This window comes from Falco biarmicus, chromosome 3 (assembly GCF_023638135.1).
Source record: "Falco biarmicus isolate bFalBia1 chromosome 3, bFalBia1.pri, whole genome shotgun sequence".
Lineage (NCBI taxonomy): Eukaryota > Metazoa > Chordata > Aves > Falconiformes > Falconidae > Falco > Falco biarmicus.
The window spans coordinates 55,635,069-55,659,831 of record NC_079290.1 but is presented as its reverse complement, the minus strand read 5'-3'; the positions used below and the strand labels follow the sequence as shown (position 1 = coordinate 55,659,831).

Sequence of the window (24,763 nt, the reverse complement as noted above, 5' to 3'; positions counted from 1 at the left end):
CAGATGGGCCAGAGATGGGACATTTTGCACATCCTCTTCACCTGCCTCATCCACCTCCCTCCTGCCTCTAGCAAATGTTATTCCCTTCAGCTTTGTTGTGTGGGTGCTGACAAAATGCAGACCTGCAGAAATGTTTTTTCCACTTGAGGAAACAGGGAAGTCTTAATTAAGCCTTCTCTGTTGATATTTGTACTGTGCTGTGTTTGTTTTGTTTTATTTTTATATAACTTACAGCTCTACTAATTCAATCACATTTACTTCTCCTGCTCACCCACAAGCAGTTCACAATTATCAGCTTCTTGCTTGCTTTGCTGTCAGGTGTATGAAGCTCTTCTTTGCTCCCTCCACATTAAAAGCACTTTGGAGGGTTTGCTTTTGCTGTTCAGATCCTTACACGTTCATATAGCTGCTGGCAAAAATTTTCTTCATCATTTTATTTTATTTTAAATATCATCTGATAATTCAATCTACTTTTGCAAGGCACCATCACCTAAATCAGGCTAGAAACTGTACTTTCATTTTCCTAGAATCAGAAGGATGTGGGAGCAGCAGTAGTTTGGCTAGATAAAGGGTTCGTATAACCCCATGTCCTATATGCACTGATTGGTGACCGATGGCTTTTGCCAGCTGCAGTGTTCTGCAGATCACAGCTCTCCTCAGCAAGCTGGCACTTTCGTATTTAATACCTGATCACTTTGCTCCATGAATTTTCCTAATGAGTTTTTTTAACCCATGTAGACTTTTAGCTTCCACTGTATCCTATGGAAAGGAGTTGCACAGCATAGTCACATTCTGGGTGGAGAAGTACCATCTTTTGTTTGTGTCAAATGTGTCAGCATGTTGTTCCTTCACCGAGATACCATCAGTGCTGTGCTGTATCACTTGTGCCACCATAAGCTAAGAAAAGAAAAAAAAAAAAATCACCCTCCATGTCTTTTTTTTTTGGAAAAAAATATGTCAGTTTTATAAGTAAAAATAAAGTGGCCCATAATAAATATGATGTCAAGTAAAAATTGCAAATCAGAGCTGACAATTGAATGTCTGGAAATCTGATGCTGCAGTTTTCCCCCTTTCTTTAGGACCTTTGAACAAATCATTGGGGGCTGGCAACATCTGAAAGTGCTTAGGTGAAAGTGGCACGAAGAGGTGTGATCAAAGCCATTTTCATAGCAGACATAAATATCATAGCATTTCTCATTTAAAACAGGGTAAGCAAAACCTAACCTGCCTGCTGGAGAAGATTCCATTGAAACTAGTATTAGCTATCATGAGGCTCAAGCAGCATTCTTGGGACGCTGGAGATTTGGATCTAAAGCGAGCCCTCACCAACAGGCATTTAAATACGCTAGAGACTTTGAGTCTTGCAACGTTATGATGTTATGTATATGAAGAAAACTCACTTTAAATTATGCAGTCTGATGTTAGGATGAAGTTAAACTGCATACAAAATAATAATTTTCATTATCAGTTAAAAAATCACCCCGCATTTTAAAAAGATGTTCATAGGCATCTAGCAATGTAGGTTAAAAGAGAAGAAAAAAACCCAACTTTTTAGCAAGGTACAAAATAATGTGTTTAGCTTCAGGCATTCTTTAAACTGCCTCTTTTCTAGGAAGGGAACACAGATGTGTGAGATTCCGGATTTAGTTCCAAGCCAATACTCTTAATTAACTTCAAATTGTTCAAATATATAATATCTCGGTGCAGGAAAGTAGCATCCTGGGAGCGCACTGTGCTGCACTCAGGTGTCAGCTGTTCCCAAGGTCCACCTGCAGCACCCCAAACTACTGCAAGGGGCCAGCGTATGGCCCCGCTTTGGCAAATTACTTCAGTGTGTGCCTGTTCTTTGGACATGTACGTAAGGCCAGAAGGGTGTTTATACTGGATGTCTGGGATGGGCAAATGGGATACTGGTTAATGCTAGAAAGAGCATATTTGGCCACTGCTTTCAAATGACCCTGGGAATGTCTGGGCAAAGAAAAGCTGTACTTAGGAAAGATCTGGGGGCTCTGGAAGATGGAAACTGGTCCTAGACTGTAGGACTCGAGGATAAACGGTGGGCAAAGAGCAGGTAGGGGAGACTACCTGTTTGACTGGGATTCCAGTGGTGCACGAAGATGAAACAGAAAGAAGTATTTTCAATAGGTTTAAATTCATTATACATGGACTGTTCCTTCAGTGGAATAGATTTAGCGGTTTACAAGTCAAAAGGGAGTTGAAAATGCCTACCTGTGCCCTTGGCTCAGGCTGTCACTCTTGGCTTCCAGCATGTGGGATTCAGCGTAATTTGTTTGTGTGGATGGGGCACTGCCCCAATCCTGTGGGCATCAGCACCAAAACCAGGTCTGGGGGAAACTAATACCTCTGTCTGAGGTGGCAGGTTTGAACGGTGCAGCAAACAGCACCTAGAGCTGCCAGCTGAGCACCAAGGGTCAAGGAAAATATAATGCTGCTGTTCATTGATTGTATGGTTTATGTCCTCTTTACACACCTGCTGAAGGTTGTGGTCCTGAGGAAGCTTGGGTGTGTGAGCACATATGTAGGAGATCTTCATCCTATATCCTTCATCATCTGATTTATTGAATTTGTGACTTTAACATTGTTCTTTTGCAATCCATACATTTGTATGCACATGCATGTATATGCATACACCTACACATGCTTTTTGTACCCAATTTTAATCCTGTAATGCACTGGTAAGATACCACTGTAGCTCAAATAACTTCAGGAGAGTTTCTCAGAGCTCCAAGTACTGTAAATGAGTGGATAATCAAGTCTACAGTGTTACCTCCCCAGTTTCTGGGCTACATGCAAGGCAGTGTCCCGAGGATGTATCTATACTGAATCCCACACTGTGAAGAGATCCCTAAGCAAGCAACTAGAGAGCAAGCTCTGGATGGCTGTGTCAGTATGGTATGATGCTATTAATTAGTCCTGAGTTAATTAGCCCTTGTGAGAGGCAGTGCTAACCTGGTTGTATTGCTTTAGGGACCCTATGTAGTGTCTCTGTATGGGATTGTGCTGTGTCATACCTTAAGGATGTACCATCCCCTTCTGAGCCAAAGAGAGATCTGCTGCACTGTGCTCCCCTGTCTCGTGGGAATGCCTTGGATTTTGATGGGAAGGATGGTCTGTGCTTCTCAGTAGTGATTTCTTTCATTTATTGAGAGGCAGTGAGGAAGTTCACAGGGGTGAAAGGAAAAGGCCATGGCAGATGTTTGTGGAGTGGGCCTGAGTTGCAGGGAGAAGGTGAACAGGGAAGAAACAGGTCATTTATTTTCTGTCATGGGATTAAATGAAACAGGCTTAAAACAAACAGAAGTATTTCTTCATGCAGTATGCATTTAAGAAATCAAACTCCCTGTGCCAGCATTTTGTGCATGTTGGACACATACAGGCTCAAAAATCTAATTAGGCAAATAGAGAAGAGCCACCCAAAGCTGTCAAATGGATAGACTCCCTTTTGGCTAAGGAAGTCCTGGGGCAGCAGTCACTCAAGGTCAGGAAACTATATCAAAGAGAAGTCGCTATGCCATTGCCCTACTCTGACACATGTTCCCAGTCATCTGCTGCTGGCCAGTGCTGGTGCCACTGTCTGTCTCAGCCACATTGGTCTGTCCCAGCAGAGCTCTTCCCTGGTGCCACTGTGTTGCATTTCTAGCAAATCTCATGGGCGTTCTCCAGACTCAAAAAAGCCCCTTGTGGTTCACTTAAAGTGCCCCCATTTGAAGTGTTCAGCTAGTAGGTACGTGTTTGGAAAAGACAGAGTCACCAACACTAGGACCTCAGAAAAAATAATAATGCAAAATCGTGTGGGTTTTTTTCATGCAGGGTTGACCTATACTGCAAAAGAAACGCATGCCATCGACTCGTGGCTTACACTGAGAGCAATGATAGCATAGCCCACAAAGGGCATAGAAAGAACACAGCTCTTGGATAAAGGTTTAGGCCAACTCAGACCAAATTAGGTAACAGTAGAAACACAGTCCCAACGCCAAAACATTGAGTTACTCATACTGAGAAAATTTCAAACGTGCATTGCCATAGATGAACCAGCATGAGCATTTTTGATCTTTGACAAAAGCCTTTGCTTAGTGACATCAAATACTACAGAAGCATCAAGTAGTATCTAACAAGTGAAATAAGCAAAGAGAGTGTGCTGTATGCTGAGCAGACTGATTGGTATTTGTCAGGCTTTCAAAGTTCCGCGCCATTACTACATTCAAGGCAAGCAAGTAAGAAAAGGAGATTCAGGAAAGGATGATAATTAACAGTTGCTCCCTCAGAAAAGGTTTTCAAATTGGCTTCTGCCTTTCTCAGCCTGACAGGAGTCAGCCCAGAAAACCTGTGTGCATTAAATAAATGTGGGTAATATAACAACATCATTCATATGTTCAGGTGCTCCTTTGAACAACCAAGTGAGCCAGGAATCTAATGAACAAACCCTCGAATGTAACCTGTTGATAACGCTTTAATCTTGTCCTCTATTTCCCTTGAAAATCTGAGGAGGGAAACACTAGAAGACAACAGATTGAAAAAGCCTGACCAAGGAAACTACTGGAAGACAGCTAGGCACGGGTGTTTCTCTTGTCTGCAAATTTTAGCAATTAAGGAAGTGTTGAAAGATTCTGAAAGCATGTTATCATTGAGAGAAGAGAGACTCTTAGGATTTAAGTCAGATGCCAATAGAGTAAAAGACTGATTGGCTTTAGCTGATGATAAGTCAAAAGTCAATGCAGACTTCCCACTTCAAATAACGTTAAAAACATAAGCTGTCACATTTGAAAATGGGCAAGTCATTCTCCTTCTGATGCCACAGCCTGTGAATACCAAAGCAACACATACTGTAATAACAAGGCACTGTTGAGAGGAGCTCTAAAATCCCATCTGATCCTCCATATGTTTTAAGAGCTGCTGAAGGAGACAGACCCTGCAGTGAGTAGAAGATGCATGGAAGACTCAAGATGGCTTTGTGGGCAGATATTACTATAAGAATGAAAGCAAAGTCAAAAAAAGATATTGATTAGGAAAAGCTGTGAACAAGGTTGAAAGATTTACAAATAACCCATCACACAGCTATTATCTAATCAAACCCATGATCTTTCATTTTATGCCAGAAAATTAATACTATTTAATTAAGCCAAAAGAACAAAGGTGTTTTGAAATAAAATATGTCAACGAATGGATGAATCAAAGTGAATCTTAAATTCTTCGGGAATGGTGACCTAGCCACCAAATCAAATGTGGGTTCACAAATGTAATTAAGAAAATAAAAATAGTCCTGTGTCAATAATTAAGCAATTACAGCATAAGGAGTAATGAGAAGAGAGAAAGGATGGCACACAAGAAAAAAGGAAACATCTAACTGCTCTTTTCTGGAACAAAAATAAAATACGGAAGACCCTGAAAGGTGGGCATTTTGCTGGATTGAAAATATCTGAGTATGTGTTTTGGCTTCCAGATGCTGTCATTCTCTGTCTCACTGGCTGCAAAGATAGTTTTGTTTCCACTTTCTGTCTGCCCATTATTTTAACAGAAGGACATAATTCACCTTGTGGAGGTGTTGCTATACCATGTGGCTACATGATTTGATCGTGCTGAAGTGGCTAGGCCAACAAAGCAGCATAATTCTGTTACTAAACTTTCAGCCCCGTTTCTTAACAAGCATATCACTGGTCCCATAAACAAGGAAGAAGGTTGTGTGAGATCAAGCATCTAGAAGGAACACAAAAACTAAACAACCCAACAAGAAAGAGATCATTAGATTACAGACATCTGGTATTCCAGAGCTCACTTGTTGGATGCAGCCAACATAGTAGCTTGTATGGCCGTTAAGATTTTTAAGTGTGAGCATCTTGGAACTGCTTTATGTTTTAAATCTTAAAGCAAGCACTCTACATTGCTCCCTGTGGTCCGTGCAAAAGCAATGGTTCAGTACAACACTCAGTGGGAACCCGTGCCGCTGGCAAAGTCAACGGCACCATTTCTATAGCAGATTCTTCTCCAACAGCTCAGTGATTCTGGTCTGTTCTGCTTTGGATACCTGGTAAGATCACTGCCCCAGCAAGTACGACATCTACAGCCGAAACGGCCACAAAAGGGCACCGCTTTGCACCATCCCACAGGAGTTTCCTGTTGACAACATATGCTTAAAATATGAGTGAAAGAAGCATCACAAACCATTCTGAACCATCTTGTGCCTACTTAAAATCTAGGTGTGCTCTCAAAAGAAAAACAATGGCATAGATGAAATGCATTTTCCTGCAGAAAAGCAGAATTCTGTCTTCTTCTGTCCAACATGTGGAATCTTCCCATTGATGTCTCGGACCAGAGGCACCAGAAAAGACATTTTAGTCTTGGCGATTTTATTCCAAAACATAACTAAGGATTGGGCTATTACTTGTATAGATAATTGCTTACTACAAAAGCCAGCTGCAGATTGTAATATCTCAATGTATTTCATTTTACCCTTTGCTAAACTGTGTGCTTAACGTTAACCTTCCCATTCAAATGTCATTAGCTGCTAATTAAGATGTTGATGTGCTGATTGTATATCTTGCAGTAGAGATGATTTGCAGCCACTTACTAGGTGTTTATCAAACTCCAGCACATGTATTGGTTTAGCATAAGCATGGCACATTTAATTTACTGAACACTATCCCAGTTCTCCACTCTTTTTTCCTAATATAAAATAAGCGAAATATGGCAAGTTGTCAGGAATCATCTCAGAAAAGAAGAAGAGTAAAGTAAGTGGCCCAGGCACTCTTGTGCAAACAGTTTTTACCTTTGATTACAATAAATCTCTATCAGAAATCTCTAAAACGATCCCAGCATATTAATAAGAACATTAATAAGCCCTCTGAATTTGTCTACAACTTACATTGTCCCGTAGTCGGGAACAGAAGGCTTTTTAGTATTAAAGGTTTGTTTCAAGCAACTTCCTTGTTACTAATAAGAAGAGTTTAAGTCAAAGAAAGGCAGTGATGATTCTGCTAGTGCAAAAGCAGTTCTGCAGCACAGGGTACATTTTCACAGGACTTCTTAATATAATTTATGAATATTTGCTCGCAACATAATTGTCTTTTCTGCTGACATTTTCAAAGCAACACTGTGATTTGTTGGGTCTCCTGAGAGTCCGAGTACAAAACTGATAATTATATTAAATATACATAGACAATAAAGAGTGTGTTTACATAACTATGCCCATAAATATCTGGTTGAACAGTCATTGTTCTCAAAACCCTTTTAAGCAGCTCTCAGAGGGATCCAGTTCTAATGACATGATGGTTTAAAAGATGTTGCTCAGTCTTGTTCCATATTTAATTAACTTTCCTTTTTTAAACTTGTGATGGTGGAGACAATAACAAATAGCTCTGAAAAGAGAGCGAGCTTTGAAACATGAGTGAGACCTTGTCAGGCTTTTGTGTGCCACACACAGAAGAAGATCTGCACACAAGAGTTGGTGGCTGGGGACCACCCAGCTCCTGGGGGAGCGCATTGCTAGAGCGCTCACAGTTCACTACTACTAATAACAACAGCAACAACAATAATAATAATTAAAGAAATCTTCTGCATACAAATAAGGGAAGCAACACGGGGAGGAAAAATGGATGTATTAAATGGAATTGGTAAAATAGGCCTAAAATTGTTTATTTTTGTACTGCTACAGAGCAGTGAAGCAAATACTTTAAAGAGAATGGCACATTGCCCACTAAGACTTAAAGGCATGTGAGCAGTAATTGAGCATCACTGTATGACTGAACACATCAGACAGGAATGAAGGTAACATTTCTGAATTTGTGGACAATCTTATCCTATGGAGTCCTTCACATTGCCTCATCCGAGACAGGGCTGCAAGAGCAGCCTAATACTCTGTTTTCACACTGAGCTAGTTTTAATTGTCACCAATTATAATTCATTTACTTTTATGTGTCCTGGTTGTCACAATATTAACATTTGTAAGTCTTTCCCTTTGCAGGCTGTGAGAATCTGTTGTGACATCTTAATAAAGCAGGATTCAATCAAGGTGTGAATGAATTGTTAATCTTGTTATAAATAGAAGGTGCCATATGTTGGTAAGAAATGGACGTCTCTCTTTTTCTGTTGTTGAGGACAATGGTGATGAAACAAAGTGAGTGGTCATGCCAGAATTACTAATAAAAACCCAGTCACTGAGACATGGAGGGGACTTCAGCTTTCCATGTGCTATTAAGAAGGAGGTGATAACTATTTATGTGTCCTAGGCAGAGCTTTTGAACTGTAACTTCTGGGGCTTGTAGGGCGACTCTTCTATCAGGGAAATCAGTGAGAGCACTGGATTTGGAGAACCAAAGAAACTCCAATAACCTCCCGGTGAACTGAACCACCTAAAATGGATTGGAAAGTCTAACTTAGGCGACCAGCTATGAAAATGTGTATGATGGTAAAAACTTCTATTTTGGGTAGCTGAATGTCATAAAGGCCCAATACACATTTATTCCTGGATCATCTTTTTTTTTCAGATAAAGAATCAGTGCATTTCCTCATACATTCAATGCTCAGATATTATCTGGGTAGATGCTTCACTTCTGCAGTATAAATTCTATATTTATATCTGCTTTAGGTCTGTGACATTTCCTAAACGCACCTCTGGCAAACAAGCAGAAGAACTAATCTTTTTTTTTAAACTATCACTTAAAGTAAAACTCACACCACTTGAAATCTTAGGAATAAAGCCAGTCTCAGAGGTAAAAGGATACCTTGTCCATCAATCCACCCAGACAACCTTTGAACAGATTTATCCTTTCACATTAGTTTAAGGGTATGAGGAGGGGCTTCCCTTAGCTTTTGCTGACCCAGGACAGAGAAAGGCATGCCATAGCTGAAATGCGTGCACACACACACACACAGCCGTGTCTCTTCTTCCAACAGGCAAGACGATCTGCCTCTCCTGTTGATTTTTCTGAACACTGTGGTAATTCCCCAAGCAATACTCAGTCCTCATTGGGAAGTTCTGATGTCTTCCATAATCTATTTAAACAGCTATTTAGGTATCACTGAGAAACCTGTTACTTTAGAAAAGGTAAGAGGATTCCAGCACTTGATACTAGCAGCCAGCTCTTATAAGCCACCTGGGACTGCCTGTGGCCATAAGACCCCTCTATTCCCCTGCACCGACCTGAAGGGACAATCGATGCATAAAGTCTTCATCACATTTGCTGTTGCTCTGTTTACTGTTCCTTTATTTATGTATCTAGAAATTCAACATCTTTGCATGTTTTGCAAGCTGTCATGACATGAGACGCTAGTAATATGCTATGTTTTGCTTGCTAACATATTTTTGACATATTTTAGCTTTTGATTATAAGATTGCATTTTTCCCAGCTACCATCTGTCTCAACTCAGTGGCACTCTGGCATTTACAAAAACAGTAGGGTGTAATATTTCCTATATACTTGAACTCTACTAGAAACATGTTATTTTCAGTCTTAACCAATATGTCACACTTCCACACATGAAGGCTGAAATGTCTTATATCCTTTAAGGTATCTGTCAGAAATAAAGAACATATCATCACATTCAATTTGGCTGAGATGAGTAATATATTAATGAGAATAAGAATGGGAACAGTTTCTGACATAAATAGAACTAGCATTTTACAAGCCTTGTGTGCTCGTGCCTTTATTTATCCTTTTGTCAGCACAACTGAGAGATTCATACAAAACCCAGGATTTTCTTTTTTGTATTTGGCAAAATATGCACAATATTCTCAAAGCTGGAGTTTTAAACACGACACATTTTTTCTTGGAATATCTGGTAACTAGACACTTTCTGACTTTACTTCTTTCCTCTCCATCCTCCATCTGTGGACAGTCAAAATGTGACATTCAGCAAAGTGGAAATCACACTTTATATCTACCCTGACAGCACTAGGCAAGCAGCTCCTGCCATTTGGACTTGTTGTGATGTACAGCTCTTTAACTGCAGTATTTCAGCAACTCTGGTTTCCACAGGATAAAACCAGCAATTCCAGCAATAGGATAAGATACTAGAATAGCTGGAGAATGGTTTTTTGGTCCTCTTTTGCAAGTGAGTTGGAGTAGTGGGGGATACTGGTAGGGAAGGAGAACTTTTATCCCTTCCTTTCCTCTTGAAAATTGCAGGCAGTCAGGAGCCAATTCAGACCCAAGTAAAGCTGTGAGGTCTTGTGACAGCTCTCCCAGGGCCACGGTGCTAGTGAGCATCATCCTGCAGTGTGCACCACCTCCAATTCTGCTACCCATGTCAGAAGAGAGGGTGAGGGATGTGAGGTTAACAGTGCTGCTGGCAGAGCTGTAGTGGCTCCCGGTTGTCACTGCTAGGCCCAACTCACTAAACAATATTGCATTGAAATGCACACAAAATTATACACTGAAGATGTGTGGTGACTCCTCTGGCAAACAACGTGTCAAGCGTACAGGTATGAAATTGTTGAGACTGCCACAAAAAAAGAAACTAACAAACAAACCCAGAAAACAGTGAATATTACCCTCAGTTTTTTTAATTTTGAATTTCAATTTTTTGAAATTTGAAAAAACAAAAAAAATTACACATTGCTTTGCAGTGGGCCAGCAGATCTGTTTCCACCATTACGTCAGTTTAAGTGCCTAGCTTTGAGAAAAGCAATCTACTGAGCAGCATATAGGCCCTGATACAATAGGATTGCAGATCTTGGTGGTCCTTTAAGTACTACAGGAGCAGTAATAATGCTACTTTCCAAGGAAAAAGACAAGACACAAGCACACTCACACATAATGGTAAACTGAATTTATTTCCTTTTGGAAAACAATTCCAGTAATCTCCAGGTTCAGACTGCAGAGTAAACATTAATAACAGTAACATACAGGTTAGTTCAACTGATTCAAGAATTTGGCCATGTGAAATCATTAAGGAAAGTCTTGAACACTCAAAGCTTCAAATGGTATCCAGAAAAAAAAAAAAAATTGACAATCTACATAACAACTATTGCATATATGGTAATGCTATCTGTCATATCGCAAGGCTTACAAATATATATATGGGCCTTATTCAACTGTGGGTTCCTGCTCTGTGAGAAAGAGTCTCTTCATATTTTTTGCAAGAATCTTCAGCAATAAAAAATAGTCTTAGATCGTCCGTTTGTATACCAAAAGAGAGATTTCTATACTGAAGTTTAAACGAAAGGAAGGCCAAACAGAGCTGTAATGGAACATAGCTATTACCTTCTCCCTCTTCCTTGAAAATGACACTTTTTCTTAAGCCATTTTTTTCCCCTCACACAGTATTATTATTATTTGTATCTTCCTTGAATAGGGCCCAAGTCCACTTGTCTTTATAAGACCATTTTAGTATCAGACAACATAATACATGTGCAACACTTTATATACAGGAAGTCTATCCGGTGCTCAAAAGTTCAAACACATGAACATCCAACAGTTTCGATAATACAAGTTTTATGGTACAATACAATGTTTCTGAATAATATACATTAACAATGAAAGTTTCGTGCAAAGAGTAAAACGTGTTCCCTTTTTGTGCCACAAAGAATTCTCTGGAAGAGACGGGCCTTGCACTAACTGCTGTGCTGGGTCATCGTATGATTCTGTAACAAAAATAAAAGGAACAGCTTAGTCACAGGACAGGCATTTCTGTGTGAAAGAAGGATGCAAAACCAATTCTCCCAACATATTTTGCAAAACGATGAACTGAAAAGAGAGTGTGTTTGACCCCTCCTTGTCTTAAACCTGTCAGAAGCAGTGTTGTTATCAAAGAGAGTTTTCCCCAGCTGTTTCATAGCCGTATTCTTTCCACGTGCCACAAGAAGGGCAATGCACTCTTTCTAGGTAGGTTTGGGCTGACCTGCCCCAGTGAAACTGCATACCAGGCCAGTGGTTCTGGTGTCTGCTTACACACAGCTCATGGTATACACATTCTGCAAATGAAAAGTGCATTTATTTGTCACAGAAGGCCTGTGCCAACTAGACAGTGCTTCCTAGACTGTGGTACCCCTTGAAATGTTTTATTGCATTAAAACCTATTTCCCCCTAAACAGTATGGCACAGTATATTCTGGTAAGAGTCATCCTGTGCCTAGCAGGGAGCTCAAAGACTGATGAGAAAACAGGAGGGGCTGCCACAGCCCTTCCTTTGGTCACCAAAAACCACAGGTATTTTTCCTCAAGTGAATGCAGCGCCTTATGTGAGGTGACACAGCATGGACTTGGGAGTCTGAAATTCTCCTTTCCCGTACAAGCAATCACCAAATCCCGCAGCAAACACAAGTTTCACCCTTTCCTACCACTGTTCTAATCAAGTTGACCACTTTTAGGGATGAAAGATGCTATATTTCAATGCTTGCACTTCCTCAGATCCTTCACAAGCATCGAGCTAAGACCAAAGAACCAATCCAATACATGTTAAGTCCTCTACAATGTACACTGAATCCACAGATAACCAGAAAAAGTTTGTGAATGTTACTTCCCAGATGACAGGGCACTGCTTAGTGATCAGTTTTCCCCCTATTAGTCTTGGCCAGATTTGGGCCAGTGACCCAGAGGGCAGGGGTGCCATGTCCCATGATTTTCTCCCAGGGCACCTAGTTCCTTCACGCTGCTTTGTTAAGTTAATCTGTCTTAAAATTCCTTTGGACTAATGTACTTTAGGATGAACTATTCCCAAAAGACATAATTTTCAATGAAGTGAACATCTACTGAACCATACCCTCCACAGCCACCCATGAAAGGGCACAAGAAAACAGCCTTGGCGAAACAAATGCAAAATACAGTGTGACTGCAGACCAGCCTGAGAGTTCTCCCTCCCTTCCTCCTTCTCTCTCCCTAAACTGTGCATGCACACAAACAATAGTTCATGGGACATTTGGCAAGGAAAGGATCTTACAGTAAGACTGAGGAATTTTTAATGTAGTGCCATTCTCAAGATTAGAGGAAAATGACCCAGTGACACTCAAGGATGCAATTTCCAGATGTGAACACAAAATGATTTAATGCTGATGGCAGGAATTCCAGACTGTCCAAGGCCAGAGAGTGGTAAAAAAATACACTCTACCACTTGATTTCATCTAGCTTCTTATCCTTCCCATAAAATCATTTCAAAATGCTGTAAAGCAGTAACAATAGCTGCAGACGAAAATATTGGCTAGTCACAGGTAATGGGCTCTGACTTTAAACCACAAAAGCAAGGAAATTAAGAGTTAAGCCTGACAGTCAGCCCTTTAGTCATCCTGTTGTGTCCATTTATTGCAGCACTTACAGCATAACACCACAGGCTTATTGGAGACCCTGCAGTACCTAGAAACAACAGGACAAGTTAAATATGGGGTGGCAGCCTGAATTCTGATTTTTTCTCTGCTTCTGAGTAGGTGAAGTCATATACCAGTTGTTAGACTGCAGAGAAATATTTGGGGCAGGGGGGTGTCTTTTGTTTCTAATCTCCTGAGACCAAGCATGTCAGTCATGCTGATTTTTTATTTCTTTTCACTAAATGAAAAATGTATAATCAGTTTGAGGTTGGATGAACAGTTGCACATGAAGCAGTCAAAAGGTGCTTTAGAAGTGTAGCTGTAACTGGCTGCAATGACATTTTTGATTAAAAAATAAAAAAGCCCAAATATGAAGGGGAAAAAATAAAACACAGCATAAGGACCGACTTGCCCCTGCTCAGTGTCTCTGACTCCCGTGTCCTAGTGCAAAATGAGATTCTCTGGAGATAATGAAGAGGTAATAGAAAAAAAAAAAGTGTTGCTGAGAAAAACAAGACAGGGCAGGATACTAACACGAGGAAATGCTTCAAGAAGCTTAGGCCTTCAAAAGGCAACTATACTTACTGTAAACAGTCAAACCAAACCAAACCAAACCAAACCAAACCAAACCAAACCAAAACATGGTTTCCAAATTAAGGCTCCCCAAACCTGAGGGACTAGGGAGAAATACCTGTTCGGCTAAGTGGGAAAAAATACAACGTGGAAGCACTTCAGAAGCATAACATTGACAAGACAAGCAGGCAAAGGATGGGAGGAGAGAGATAAGAAAAGGAGGAAAATTCTGTTATCCCACAGAGAGCCATATTCCACTCCACCAAAAGCCATCTATTGGAGACCCCATGTCTAAGTGACTGAAAATTGCAAACATTAATCCCAGTTATGAACTGTTGTTGTTTTTATGAGGGGTGTTGTGTTTAAAAATTTAGGGCAAAAATTCTCCTCCATTATCCACACAGCAGATCTCAGCTCTGATAGTCTCTTTGCCTTGTGTGCAGCGAGCTCCCCGCCTCCCTGGCAGTGGGAGTTCAGGCAGGCGGGGAAAGCAGAATTTGGAGCTCCTGCAGGCAGGGACACGGCAGGGACACGGCAGGGACACAGGAGTGCGGTACACCCAGGGAGAGCGCAATATTACAGTTGAGATCTCCTGTGCGGCTTGGAAAGCGCGCTGCCCTTCACTAAAGACACAGTACGCAAGCTTGAAACACGCCTCCTCTGGAAACTTCAAACTAGTTTGTCTGAGTTTGGAGTAATTAGTACATTCACTGGCCAAAGAGAAGTCATTTAACTAAGTACAGGAGATATCATATGCTCCCCCTCTCTGCCTCCCCCAAATTTGATTGCACAAAACACATCTGCTTAATTATGAGGCAGTCTCCCTATGAAGCAAAAATTTCAATTTCCCACCTAGCCACAGAAAGGAAAAAATATTTTTTTCTTAACAATCTTCCCTGGACTTCAGCAATAGCGATGTTAACATTTCCAAGAGCTGTGGTTTCATGAGGAGAAACTAGTTTGCAAACGCAAATGCAAGCTTTGCATGCACAAAATGGAGGAACAGTGAAGCAGGAGGTGTGTGTCCCTGCATTTGTTACTGCATTAGACACAAACCAAGCCAGGAAAACTCCTACATCCCCAATTTCTCTGTCTCAGTATTCTCTGGAAAGCAGGGATATTACTTGGGAAAACATGAATTCAATATATTTCACAAGCAAAATAAACTCCTAAAATACATTTACCCTGTTCCTACAGATAGTTTTGTTAGCAGAATTCAGAATCCCAACTGTTATGTGAACTGCCATAACATTATATGCCACCACTTTTCTGGATGAAAATGCTTTGAGATATCCTTGTTGTTAGTGTTACGGAGCTAAAAAATTGCAAAGATTTCACATTTTGGGTGGAAGAATCTCCTTGGCAAAAAACCAACCAAAAAACATTTCTTTGCAGAAATGCTCAAGACAAAAGAAGTAATAATACTTCTCGATGTTTGGTGTCTGTCTTTTTGTTTCAGATAGAACAAGAGAAGTATTAGCTAGCAAAAAGTTCTTGCCCATAGCATAAAAATTAACGAAGAAAAAATTACCCACAGATAGCCACTGACTCACCAGCCCACTAGAATCTTTAATGTGAACTGCAGGTGCATTCAATTTAAATGCAACTTCTGCTTTTTGTGACTAGATGAAACAAGACATGGTTATACCTGACAAACAGTGCGAAGAGGGTATACATGAAGAAATATAAAGATGAAATGTAGATGCATTATTTCAACAGATGGTAACAGTACCACAGCAGCATGTTATTTTTTCCTTAGTTCAAGAACACAAACACGTGTAATTAATCATCACTGATTAAGTAATTATGGTACCCTACATGTTATCACTTATCAGGAATCCTTTACCTGTGTACATTATGGATCATCTTGTATTTTTTTGCATTAACGTACCCCACCGCACTGCAATACAGTTCCAGGTTGTAAAACAGAACTCTACATTACTATCAACCTTTAAGCACTACAGCTTTTTTTTTTAACAAAAGCAATTGGTTTCCAACAGGCTGGATAATAAGTCTTTTGACCTGCATTCTTCTCTGACCCATTAAGGTCACCCCTGTGCTCGGGCATATAGCTGACTTAGGAAATGCCTGCAAGTCCTGCATTTCATCTCCTGCCCACTCAAAATAAAGCTTTCTTTAAATGTGTCTGTACGTGTCCCTGAAGACCAGGGAGGCATCCCTGTAGTGGGCAATGGAGGGACAGAAGCTTCTGCCTTTATTAATGAATGCAGACCATTATGAGTCTGGCTGGCTCCTGCACTGTTCCCAGAAGCATATACTGTACGTGACTTAAAATGCTAGAATATTGACACAAAGCAAGCTGGGCACCCCTAAGGAAAATTACTCCTTGGATATAATGTAGGCTCGTAACAGCTATTAGAGTACAAAATAAAACCCTCCGGGATCAAACTGACATATACCGCATTCTACCTACTCCTCAAACATTAGAAGAATTTCTTTGTGAAGGCATTCTCAAGGACAGCATTAAACTGACTTTTGTAGCAATCTGCAACAGCTTTTTGGCTTACAGCTTTTAGTACTAAATCTCTAGTTTGAATCAATATAAGTACTATATCTTCCACATTAATCAATACATTTGGTTCAATACACGTTCTATTAAATTATACTTTCTAATCAAGATTTTCTGCTTCTCTTCCCTTCTTTTTATTCCAACTTCTTACCCTGTACCATACTTTTCAAACTGTCTGCAGCTAACAAGAGGATGTTGAATTTTCCAGAACTAAACGGGAAGAAAGAAAAGCTCGTGGAAAAGGCAAGCCTAGCAAAACCTTAAGTGCACTGGTAATGACAAATCAAATATGCAGTTTCACAGTGTCAACATGTTTTCCAGAACTTCAGTCTGATGCTTTGCTACTTAAATGGCTGTCATGATATAAGACCTCTCATGCAGAAAACTGCATAGGACACTGCTGAAATACGGTATCATGTGGAAAGCCAGGAGAAGGGAAGTATTAAGTGGTAACACCAAAAACAAATACTTGAAACTTATTCAGACATAACTATAACTTTAAGAAAAAAATCTTGATTTTCCTACCTTTTCTTCAAACTTGTGCTGCTTCAGGACTGCAGCACAGAGTCTCTTGTCAAAGCCCCATTATATTGTGGCAGGGTTCTTTCCTGTTAAACTGTAATCTGCTTATACCCAAGACTAAATTGATGAGTTATTTAGATTTGTGAGATAGTAAGATTAAATACATACTATAAATTAAGATGTAACAAGATATTATTTAGTCCAGGTCTGTGGGGATATTTGAAACATTTGGATAGAAGATGTCTCCAGCAACCTGAGTGATGTACACCGGTACAGCAAATGACTTTTCCACACCTGTGTTAGGTTTGGTGGAATGTGGTTATTCTTCATAAGCAGAGAATATGAAATGTAATGTCAAAATGACAAACATGTATATTGAAGGCTTTGCCACTGTCTTACAGATCAGAAACACTGCACGGATGTCCCTCGCTTACAGTCAGCTCCTCTTTTCCTTGTCTCCATATAATCACTGTGAACCTGCGGAGAAACTGTTGCATTTTCTTCTGACATTTAACATCATCTTCCTCAGCTCACAATAGCATCTTATAATACTTTCTAGGTGACACTATGTCACCATTAAAGAAAAAGGTGAAATAGCATAATAACAGAGAAGAACAAGAATTCATAGAATTTAAAGACAGAAAAGACCCATTAGGGCGTTTTCTCCACCCATCTTGCCAGTGTTGGATTATTGCCTATAGTGTAATTTCAAGTGTTTTGCCCAGTCCAATTTTAATTAGAGCTTCCAATGCTCCTCTTGGGAGCCTGTTTCACAGCTTCACAGACCTCAGGGTTAGGATTTTTTTTTCCTGATGTTCATCCCTGGAGAGGAAGAGGCTCAGCCAGCCCCAAATCACACATGAAACCAAATCTGCATAGTCAGGAGCTGGTTTCAGTAGAATATCTGGGCCATTTCAAAGCATCTGAAAGCAGTAAACTTACTTTCAATGCCCCAAAACATTAAGGCCCTCGCTCCACTGCTGCTGCAAGCAATTAAGAAGCTTCTGTTAAGAAGCCATGTTCTACATGGGCTTCTCAGGCTCAGTTGTTATACAGGTAAAAATGTAGTATAGCTGACATTTGTGTTCCCACAGTAAGGGTAACCACTTCCACAGTCCACCTCCACCAAATTAATTAACTGAAGGTTAGGGGCATATCTAGGTCTATTCTATGCTACAGTCCTTAGCTGTACTGACCCCACCCATGACCACTCAGATGGTAAACATTTCTGTATTTTTCACATAGGTGAAATACAAAAAGAGCAATTTCAATTGAAGCTCATCAACAGATGAAGCGACCATAGATTATTTTCCCTTCTAGGCTATTCCTTTCCTTTCATAAAACACAAACTGCAAGAAATTAACTTGAATTGTTGTATCTGAAATCTTGGAACTAACAAATGTTTCTGATGTGCTTCATTCCAGGAATCACAATGTTTCTGACACAAAAATAAATATATATTCAGATTTCAATGGTCACACTTATCCTGAGTGAATGAGGGAGCTGGAAAGATGACAACTAATAGTTTTTCATAGTTGAAAAGTAGGAAGCCAACTGGAGACTTTGGAGTTCTGGACAGAACAGAAAAAATTCCAGGAAAGGTGTCCCGGTCGTCAGCGTCTCCAGTACTGCAGTGCAGCTGGCAGAGCAGGAGTACCAATGAATTTTTAAATGCAGAAAAGTAGGCATGGAGTTTCATCCAGGCCAAGTTTGATCACCAGCACAGACCTAACAACACACAGTCTCTGAAACTTGAGTTTCCCAAGGAAATAAGGATTTGAGCTGAACTAAACCAGAGCTATTTCCATAACAAAGAAGGGGCTAAATCCCAAGAGAATCTGTGTTCCCATAACTGCCACTTATGTGTGGTGAGTTGATATTTACCAGCCTTTGCGAATCAGGTCTTTTCTCAGACGTGACGGACAATTAAATGCTCAACTTAGGTCATGACTGACCACTGTTGACAATGATAATGTAGGAAAGTCTACACTGAATTGCAGTTATTCATATAAATTAGTTCACCTAAGCTATGTGATTTGGTATTATATTAATGTCTCTGAAATGGAATGACTGCTAATCAGATTGTACTTTTTATCATATTCATGTAAAACTCTCAGTGTTCTGGTTCTTCCACTCAAGCATTTCCAGCTGGGTCAGAGAAAACCTAGCCATAAAAAAATCTCAAGCTGGATAGCATGTTCTCAGTGATGCAAACTGAAAATTAAAACCAAACCGAAACCAAACCAAAACCCCTGATACCTATTCTTCTTTTGAGACTTCCAGTAAGTCACTAGTAAAATGTCAATGATTCCTTTTGGATTCATTATTATACATGAGTACATATATCACAGATTTGTTGCATGGAAAAGAATGACATATATTCCTAGATACAGCAAATAAGACTTTCATCATTGTCACCAGAAGAGAACAGACACAAACACAGGTGTCTGTTCACCATCCTTGCACCATTGTCATTACTAGCATTGGCAGGGGGCTCCCAGTTAAGCCTCTGACATAAATCAGAGTAGCTCCAAGGCTGTTTTAACCTATGGTGCCAGGCAACAGCCTTCCATACACTTCCCTTACCGTGTTTGTTGTTTATTGAAACACAATGAACTCACACAACCTCTCCCATTTCAGGCAAGATGTGTCTGGCTGCACAGGCAAGGTGCATGTAATTACCCCCATAAACAACAAGGCGATGGTAATAGGCAGAGGACAATGGTTAGGACACATTCACGGAAATTCATTGAAACTGTGAAACCTTCCTATGCTTTTATGCTGCAAAGGGGCTGTACTGCTAATCAGGATCCAGGCCTAAGTCTTGTTTGTAGAAAAACAAGGGTTTTGTGATACTGCAAATGTATGAAATTAATACACAAGCATCCTTCCCCAATAAGAAAATTGTTCATTAAATGGGAATAAAAGCTTAAAACAATAAAGGCAAAAGGAGGCACTTCTGAGAAATATATCAAAAGGCGTATTACTTTAGAATATGGTTATGATTACCCTGGTATAAATTAAGAGAAACTCCTCTGAAATCAAGGGAGTTTCAAGACAGGGACAAGTAAGAATAGAGCCAGGCCTGCAGGGTTTCAAACAAAGTGAATATTGCTCATGTACTGATTGATTCTTGCACACCCTCTGCAGAGGCCACAGCCAGAAGTCTCTTCACACTGTCAGACACATCCAGGCAAAGAGCAAGCAGAACCCAAAGCTGAACAAATCCAGATTTATCTGTAGCTATTGTACAACAGAGTAACAGGGGACAACGAGCTTTGATAGGCTATACTGCCTAATAAGATATTCAGGGATTAAGTCAGTGTTCTACAGACATGTGTTCATGGGCTAGTTGTTGCACTGCTTTAATTTTTTTTCCTTTGTTATGTTTAATTTATCATGCTGGTGCTTTCTAAACTGCAACATCTGTAAACAAGTTGAAGTCTGACCTCCCTCCCATTTTACACCCAGAAGCATCACTCCTACTTCATGCTCTAATTTTACATACCTTAAAGACAAATAAATCTGTGGGTGAGAGAGAGAAGTAACAAATCCAAACAACGAAAACAAACCCCCTTGTCTGACAATATGTGTTCATCTTACATGAATACAAATTTGCCTAGCTGAGAGTGAGGAACTGGCTCCTGGAACTGGAGCTACACTAGGTACAGATTCCTTTATAGGTCAAACCCAATTAAACAAACTACTACTAAATATTTAACAGCTCAGTGCAGTAATTAGTGACAAATAATGGAAGCTTAAATTGATAATTGTACAGAAATCTGCTGTTGGAAACATTACACATTTCTTGCTCCTCCTGTTTCTCCCATCCTCACTGCACCCCGATAGGTCTTTTCAGGGATTAAACTGACAAATTAATCTGGATTTTACACACACCTATTTGGTCTGCAATGAAGTTTCTATGAGTTGTGAGAAGGAACCTTCCAAGTGGAACTTCTTCTTCTGAAATTTCCATTCTGGGCTCTCTGATTTAAAGCTGAGTAACTGCTAGATCATGAATTGATTTCAAATCTTAAACCAACCAGCAGGTCCAGAATTTAAGCCTCTGTCCACAGGACTCAAAAGGTCACCCAATTAAAGTGGGGAAGCACACAAAGCTGTGATTTATATGCAAAGGGCAACCTTTAAAACAATGATTATTTCCAGTATTCCACAGGTGCATGTACAAGAATTCCTTTGCACAAAATTACAAGTGAAATTGCAAGTTTCTTGATACAGCCTGAAAGTGTTGTAACTTGCCTGCACTCCTATTATACAGACAGGCGCAACCCACACTTGTATTGATCGCCAAGTTCACCTCCCTACCTCGTGATATAACACTGGGTATTGTGCTTACCAGGTGACAAAGGGACAGCCTGGAATCTGGATTCCCCGCACATTGCCAGCTGGTGCGCGGAGCCTTGTACAACAGCACTCAGCACGCTGGAGGTTATGGATCAGCCTGAGATTAACTCAAAGCTATAACACTGTTTTCACTCAGCTAAAAGCAAACCCTGAACAAGCCTAGTTTTAGAATCACCAAACCTGGCTTTTGTACATGGAAATCAGTATTTGGTAGTTATCCAGCCAGCAAGCATAAATATGGCCAGTTAAGAGAACGTGTAAGTGGACTGGTGCACATCTTGGATCCTGAAATCAGGAACACAAGTGAAAACATGTCCCCTTGCCCATGGTATGTCAATTTTAAAATGTGTAGGAAAGAAAAGGAAAAACTATGGAGTCCTGCTAGCTCTCCTCCTCTTCTAAACACTCCAAACTCTGTTGCTCATCAATGTGTCTTTTTCCTTCAAGACAGCTTGCAAGAAAAGCCAGATTGAGCAGATTTGATGGTAATAGTTAAAGATTTCTGAGCTGATAAGCAGAGGCCCCCATGGCTTTCGCTCTCTGACTTCCTTCACAACCGGTTACTGTGTCAGCCCATCTTGGACATCGTATAGTCCTTATCCCTACAGCTCCTCAAATAAGGAATAGTGGGAACTGGGACAGCACCTACATGGCAGGCTTGGGGTGTGTTTGAATTACAAATCTACTTGTTGGAAAAGAAAATAAGGACATTTTTTATCCCTTCATAGCTGGTAAACAGACAGTTAAGGACCCTATGTTGGAACACTGTTCTTAAAGCAACCTCATCTGAGTTCCCTCTTCAGTCCAAGAAACTCCATGTTGTAAAGGTAACTTTTAGAGAGAGCATAATGCTATTTTGCGCTTTATAAAAAAGTCACTATTTTTTTAAGTTTTGTAAGGACACACACTGTAAATCAATATATCTGGAGCATTTACTGACATGTGGTACCAGGACAATAAAATTTTGTTTGTCATTGTGGTTGTCGGTTGTAAAATGCAGAAGTCTGGATTCTCTATTGTCTTCTGTTTTGCTGTCAATTTGCATTTGTGTAAAAGAGTGTGAAATGTGACCAAAGCTAAATGGGAGGAATCTTACTCTCACTTTCTCCTATTTTCAGAACCTATAAATGGGGGAAGACAGTGAAGTCCAACTCCTACATTTTGATACTCATTCCTCCACAACCAAGAAGTACTAGACAAAGCAGCATCCTTTTACGCCTTTTTCCATCCTCCCCATGAGGGAAGAAGTATCCTCCTACCAAATGTCATTCTTTGAGGTTGGTCATTCTGTTTCCTGTCACACAGCTGGCCAGTGACACGTTGCAACTCAGACATGTCATTAGATCTTGCCTTGACCCTGCACTGACAGTTGAAGAAATGCCCCCTCTCACCTCTGGGTTTAGCTTGTGATGCCATGGTATTCCTGCCTCCTCGGCTATCTCCCGCAAGGGGATGTAGCCTCATGCAGCTGCTGCTTTCACCCCTTTTTGCCCATTAGGACTGTTTTTTAGTGTGGCAATCTTCTGATAGAATGAGAAGAATCACATTTAGGAGGAAAGTAACTGGAGACAACACTTACACTCATTTGCTGTCCACGTTTAGTGTCAAGGTGTCTGAGATACAGAACTTTAATTCTTTTACAAAAAGATGTGCTGTAGCTATGGTGAGGCTAATCTGTAACCCTCGCAGACTTATAGAATTTTCTACTCCAAGTTAATTTTAATTCATTACAATAAACCCCACCTAATTAAAATAACTCTTTAAAGTGAAGTATTAGCTTGATCCCAGAAAAAAAAAAAAAAGAAAAGCAGAATATTTGCTATCGGAGGGCAATTCATCATACCACAGTGCACACTTACATAAACTCAAAGGTAAGCTATAAACAAGTACCCACGGCAACAGTGCCATGCATAAAGGGGCAGGCAACAGGAGGCCTGATTTCTAATCAGCCCTCAAAGGAACCTGCCACACAGAAGTGGTACTTACTCTAATTTAAAGCTCTCACAGTTACTTTACCTTGGCAAAATTTATAAACTAATAACTTTAGTAAACAGACTGGCACTCCAAACAGAAAAACAAACCAACACAATTGTTCAGGCCTGCAGAGAAAGCAGCTTTCTCAGAAAGGTACTGTCTTCAACAATGAGATAAAACATTTGTTTGGGGGCTACTCTTATGGTCCCTGATGTTCTGTAACAGTTCTGCACTGTTAGATCTGTATTGTCACTTCACTGTGGTCTATAGTCTATTGTCCCTGAAAAGCTTTCCAGCATCTTAAGGCATTTTACACACCTGTATATTTGTGTTCTGGTCAGCTCAACTGATGAAATACTTCTGAATTTGAAAGAGCTTATTCTCGGGCTATAGGTTTCCTTAAAATATCATTAAATTTTCAGGGCAATCTGCTTTCAAAATTTCAGTTTAAAAACATACTTAATATTTGCAATTACAGCTCAAATTCTTTCTCATCTATTACCTTTGCTTCTCAATAACTGTTAAAAATGATACTGTTCTCCATTACATACCTGAAGAAAAAAAAACCCCAAACCCCAGAAAGCAATAATAATAGCTAAGCAGAAAATCTCTGTAATACATGCAGCACAATACTGGATGATTTTTTTTTTTTGTTATATCCTAAAACACACCACTTTGTAGAAAGTTCCTTTTCAAATCAAAGCAATACTACAGTAAAACAACTGCAGGCAAAATTTCTAAGACACAATGCAGTTTGTGTCAGAACACTCATCACTTCAGGCTGACCTGTCAAACTATCTTGGGGAACATGGTAAAAAGGCAAATCTGCAAGTTGGTAAGAAACTTTTGAATGATAAAAAGTACGTATTGCTCGCAAACCGCAGAACGCTGTGCAGCGTTCACTGAGCTGTACTGACACTTAGAGCAGATGTCTGTCCCTTCTTACTGCTTATAGGCGTACCTGCTCAGGCTGTGCTCCTAAGATCACTGAGAGGCAGCCAATATTTTGCAGCTCTAACAGAAGAAACCAAATAAATAGAAAATTTGTGCTGGGACGAGTGATGTGGAATAGAGATCAGAATTTAGTACTATACACGGATACTTGCTATCAGCAATAGAACTATGCTGGAGATTCGGTATCGGTGAAGTCAGCAAGATGACATTTTTGGACCTTGACAGGCAATTTCTGGCACCTACATTTTCAGGAGATTCTCAGGACCTTGCAGAATCCAGCTTCCGCACCCAACCTGATTCCTTAGGGGAACCAATATGACCTTAGGGGACAAAGACTCAAGGTGCCTCTTTTTAAGTATTAGGGATTAAGAATTTGGCCACAGGGTTTTCCCAGAAACTAATGTAATTGTCAAGACAGTCTACAGAACTCACTAGAGAACCACTTCTAAGGGTTTCTGAAATCACTACTTTTCATAGATGTATTTCTCTATTAATTTCTGCACAACAATCTGACATCTGCAGAGACTTATTCTCTGCTAAACTGTGTAAATTTTCAGACTAATTCCTATACAACCACTGTACATTTTTGTA

At 40.1% G+C, this 24,763-nt stretch overlaps 1 protein-coding gene across 8 annotated transcripts in view; it reads right to left on the bottom strand.

The window, feature by feature from the left end:
* Positions 1-10,770: 10,770 nt before the first annotated feature.
* ZNF521 (zinc finger protein 521) overlaps positions 10,771-24,763 on the bottom strand; it is a 232,409-nt gene continuing 218,416 nt past the window's right edge. For all 8 annotated transcript variants that reach the window (XM_056330873.1, XM_056330875.1, XM_056330876.1 and 5 more), the window contains one exon: positions 10,771-11,599. In XM_056330873.1, the coding sequence (XP_056186848.1) occupies positions 11,570-11,599 (30 nt within the window). In that variant the 3' untranslated portion in view covers positions 10,771-11,569. The remainder of the gene's footprint in view (positions 11,600-24,763) is intronic.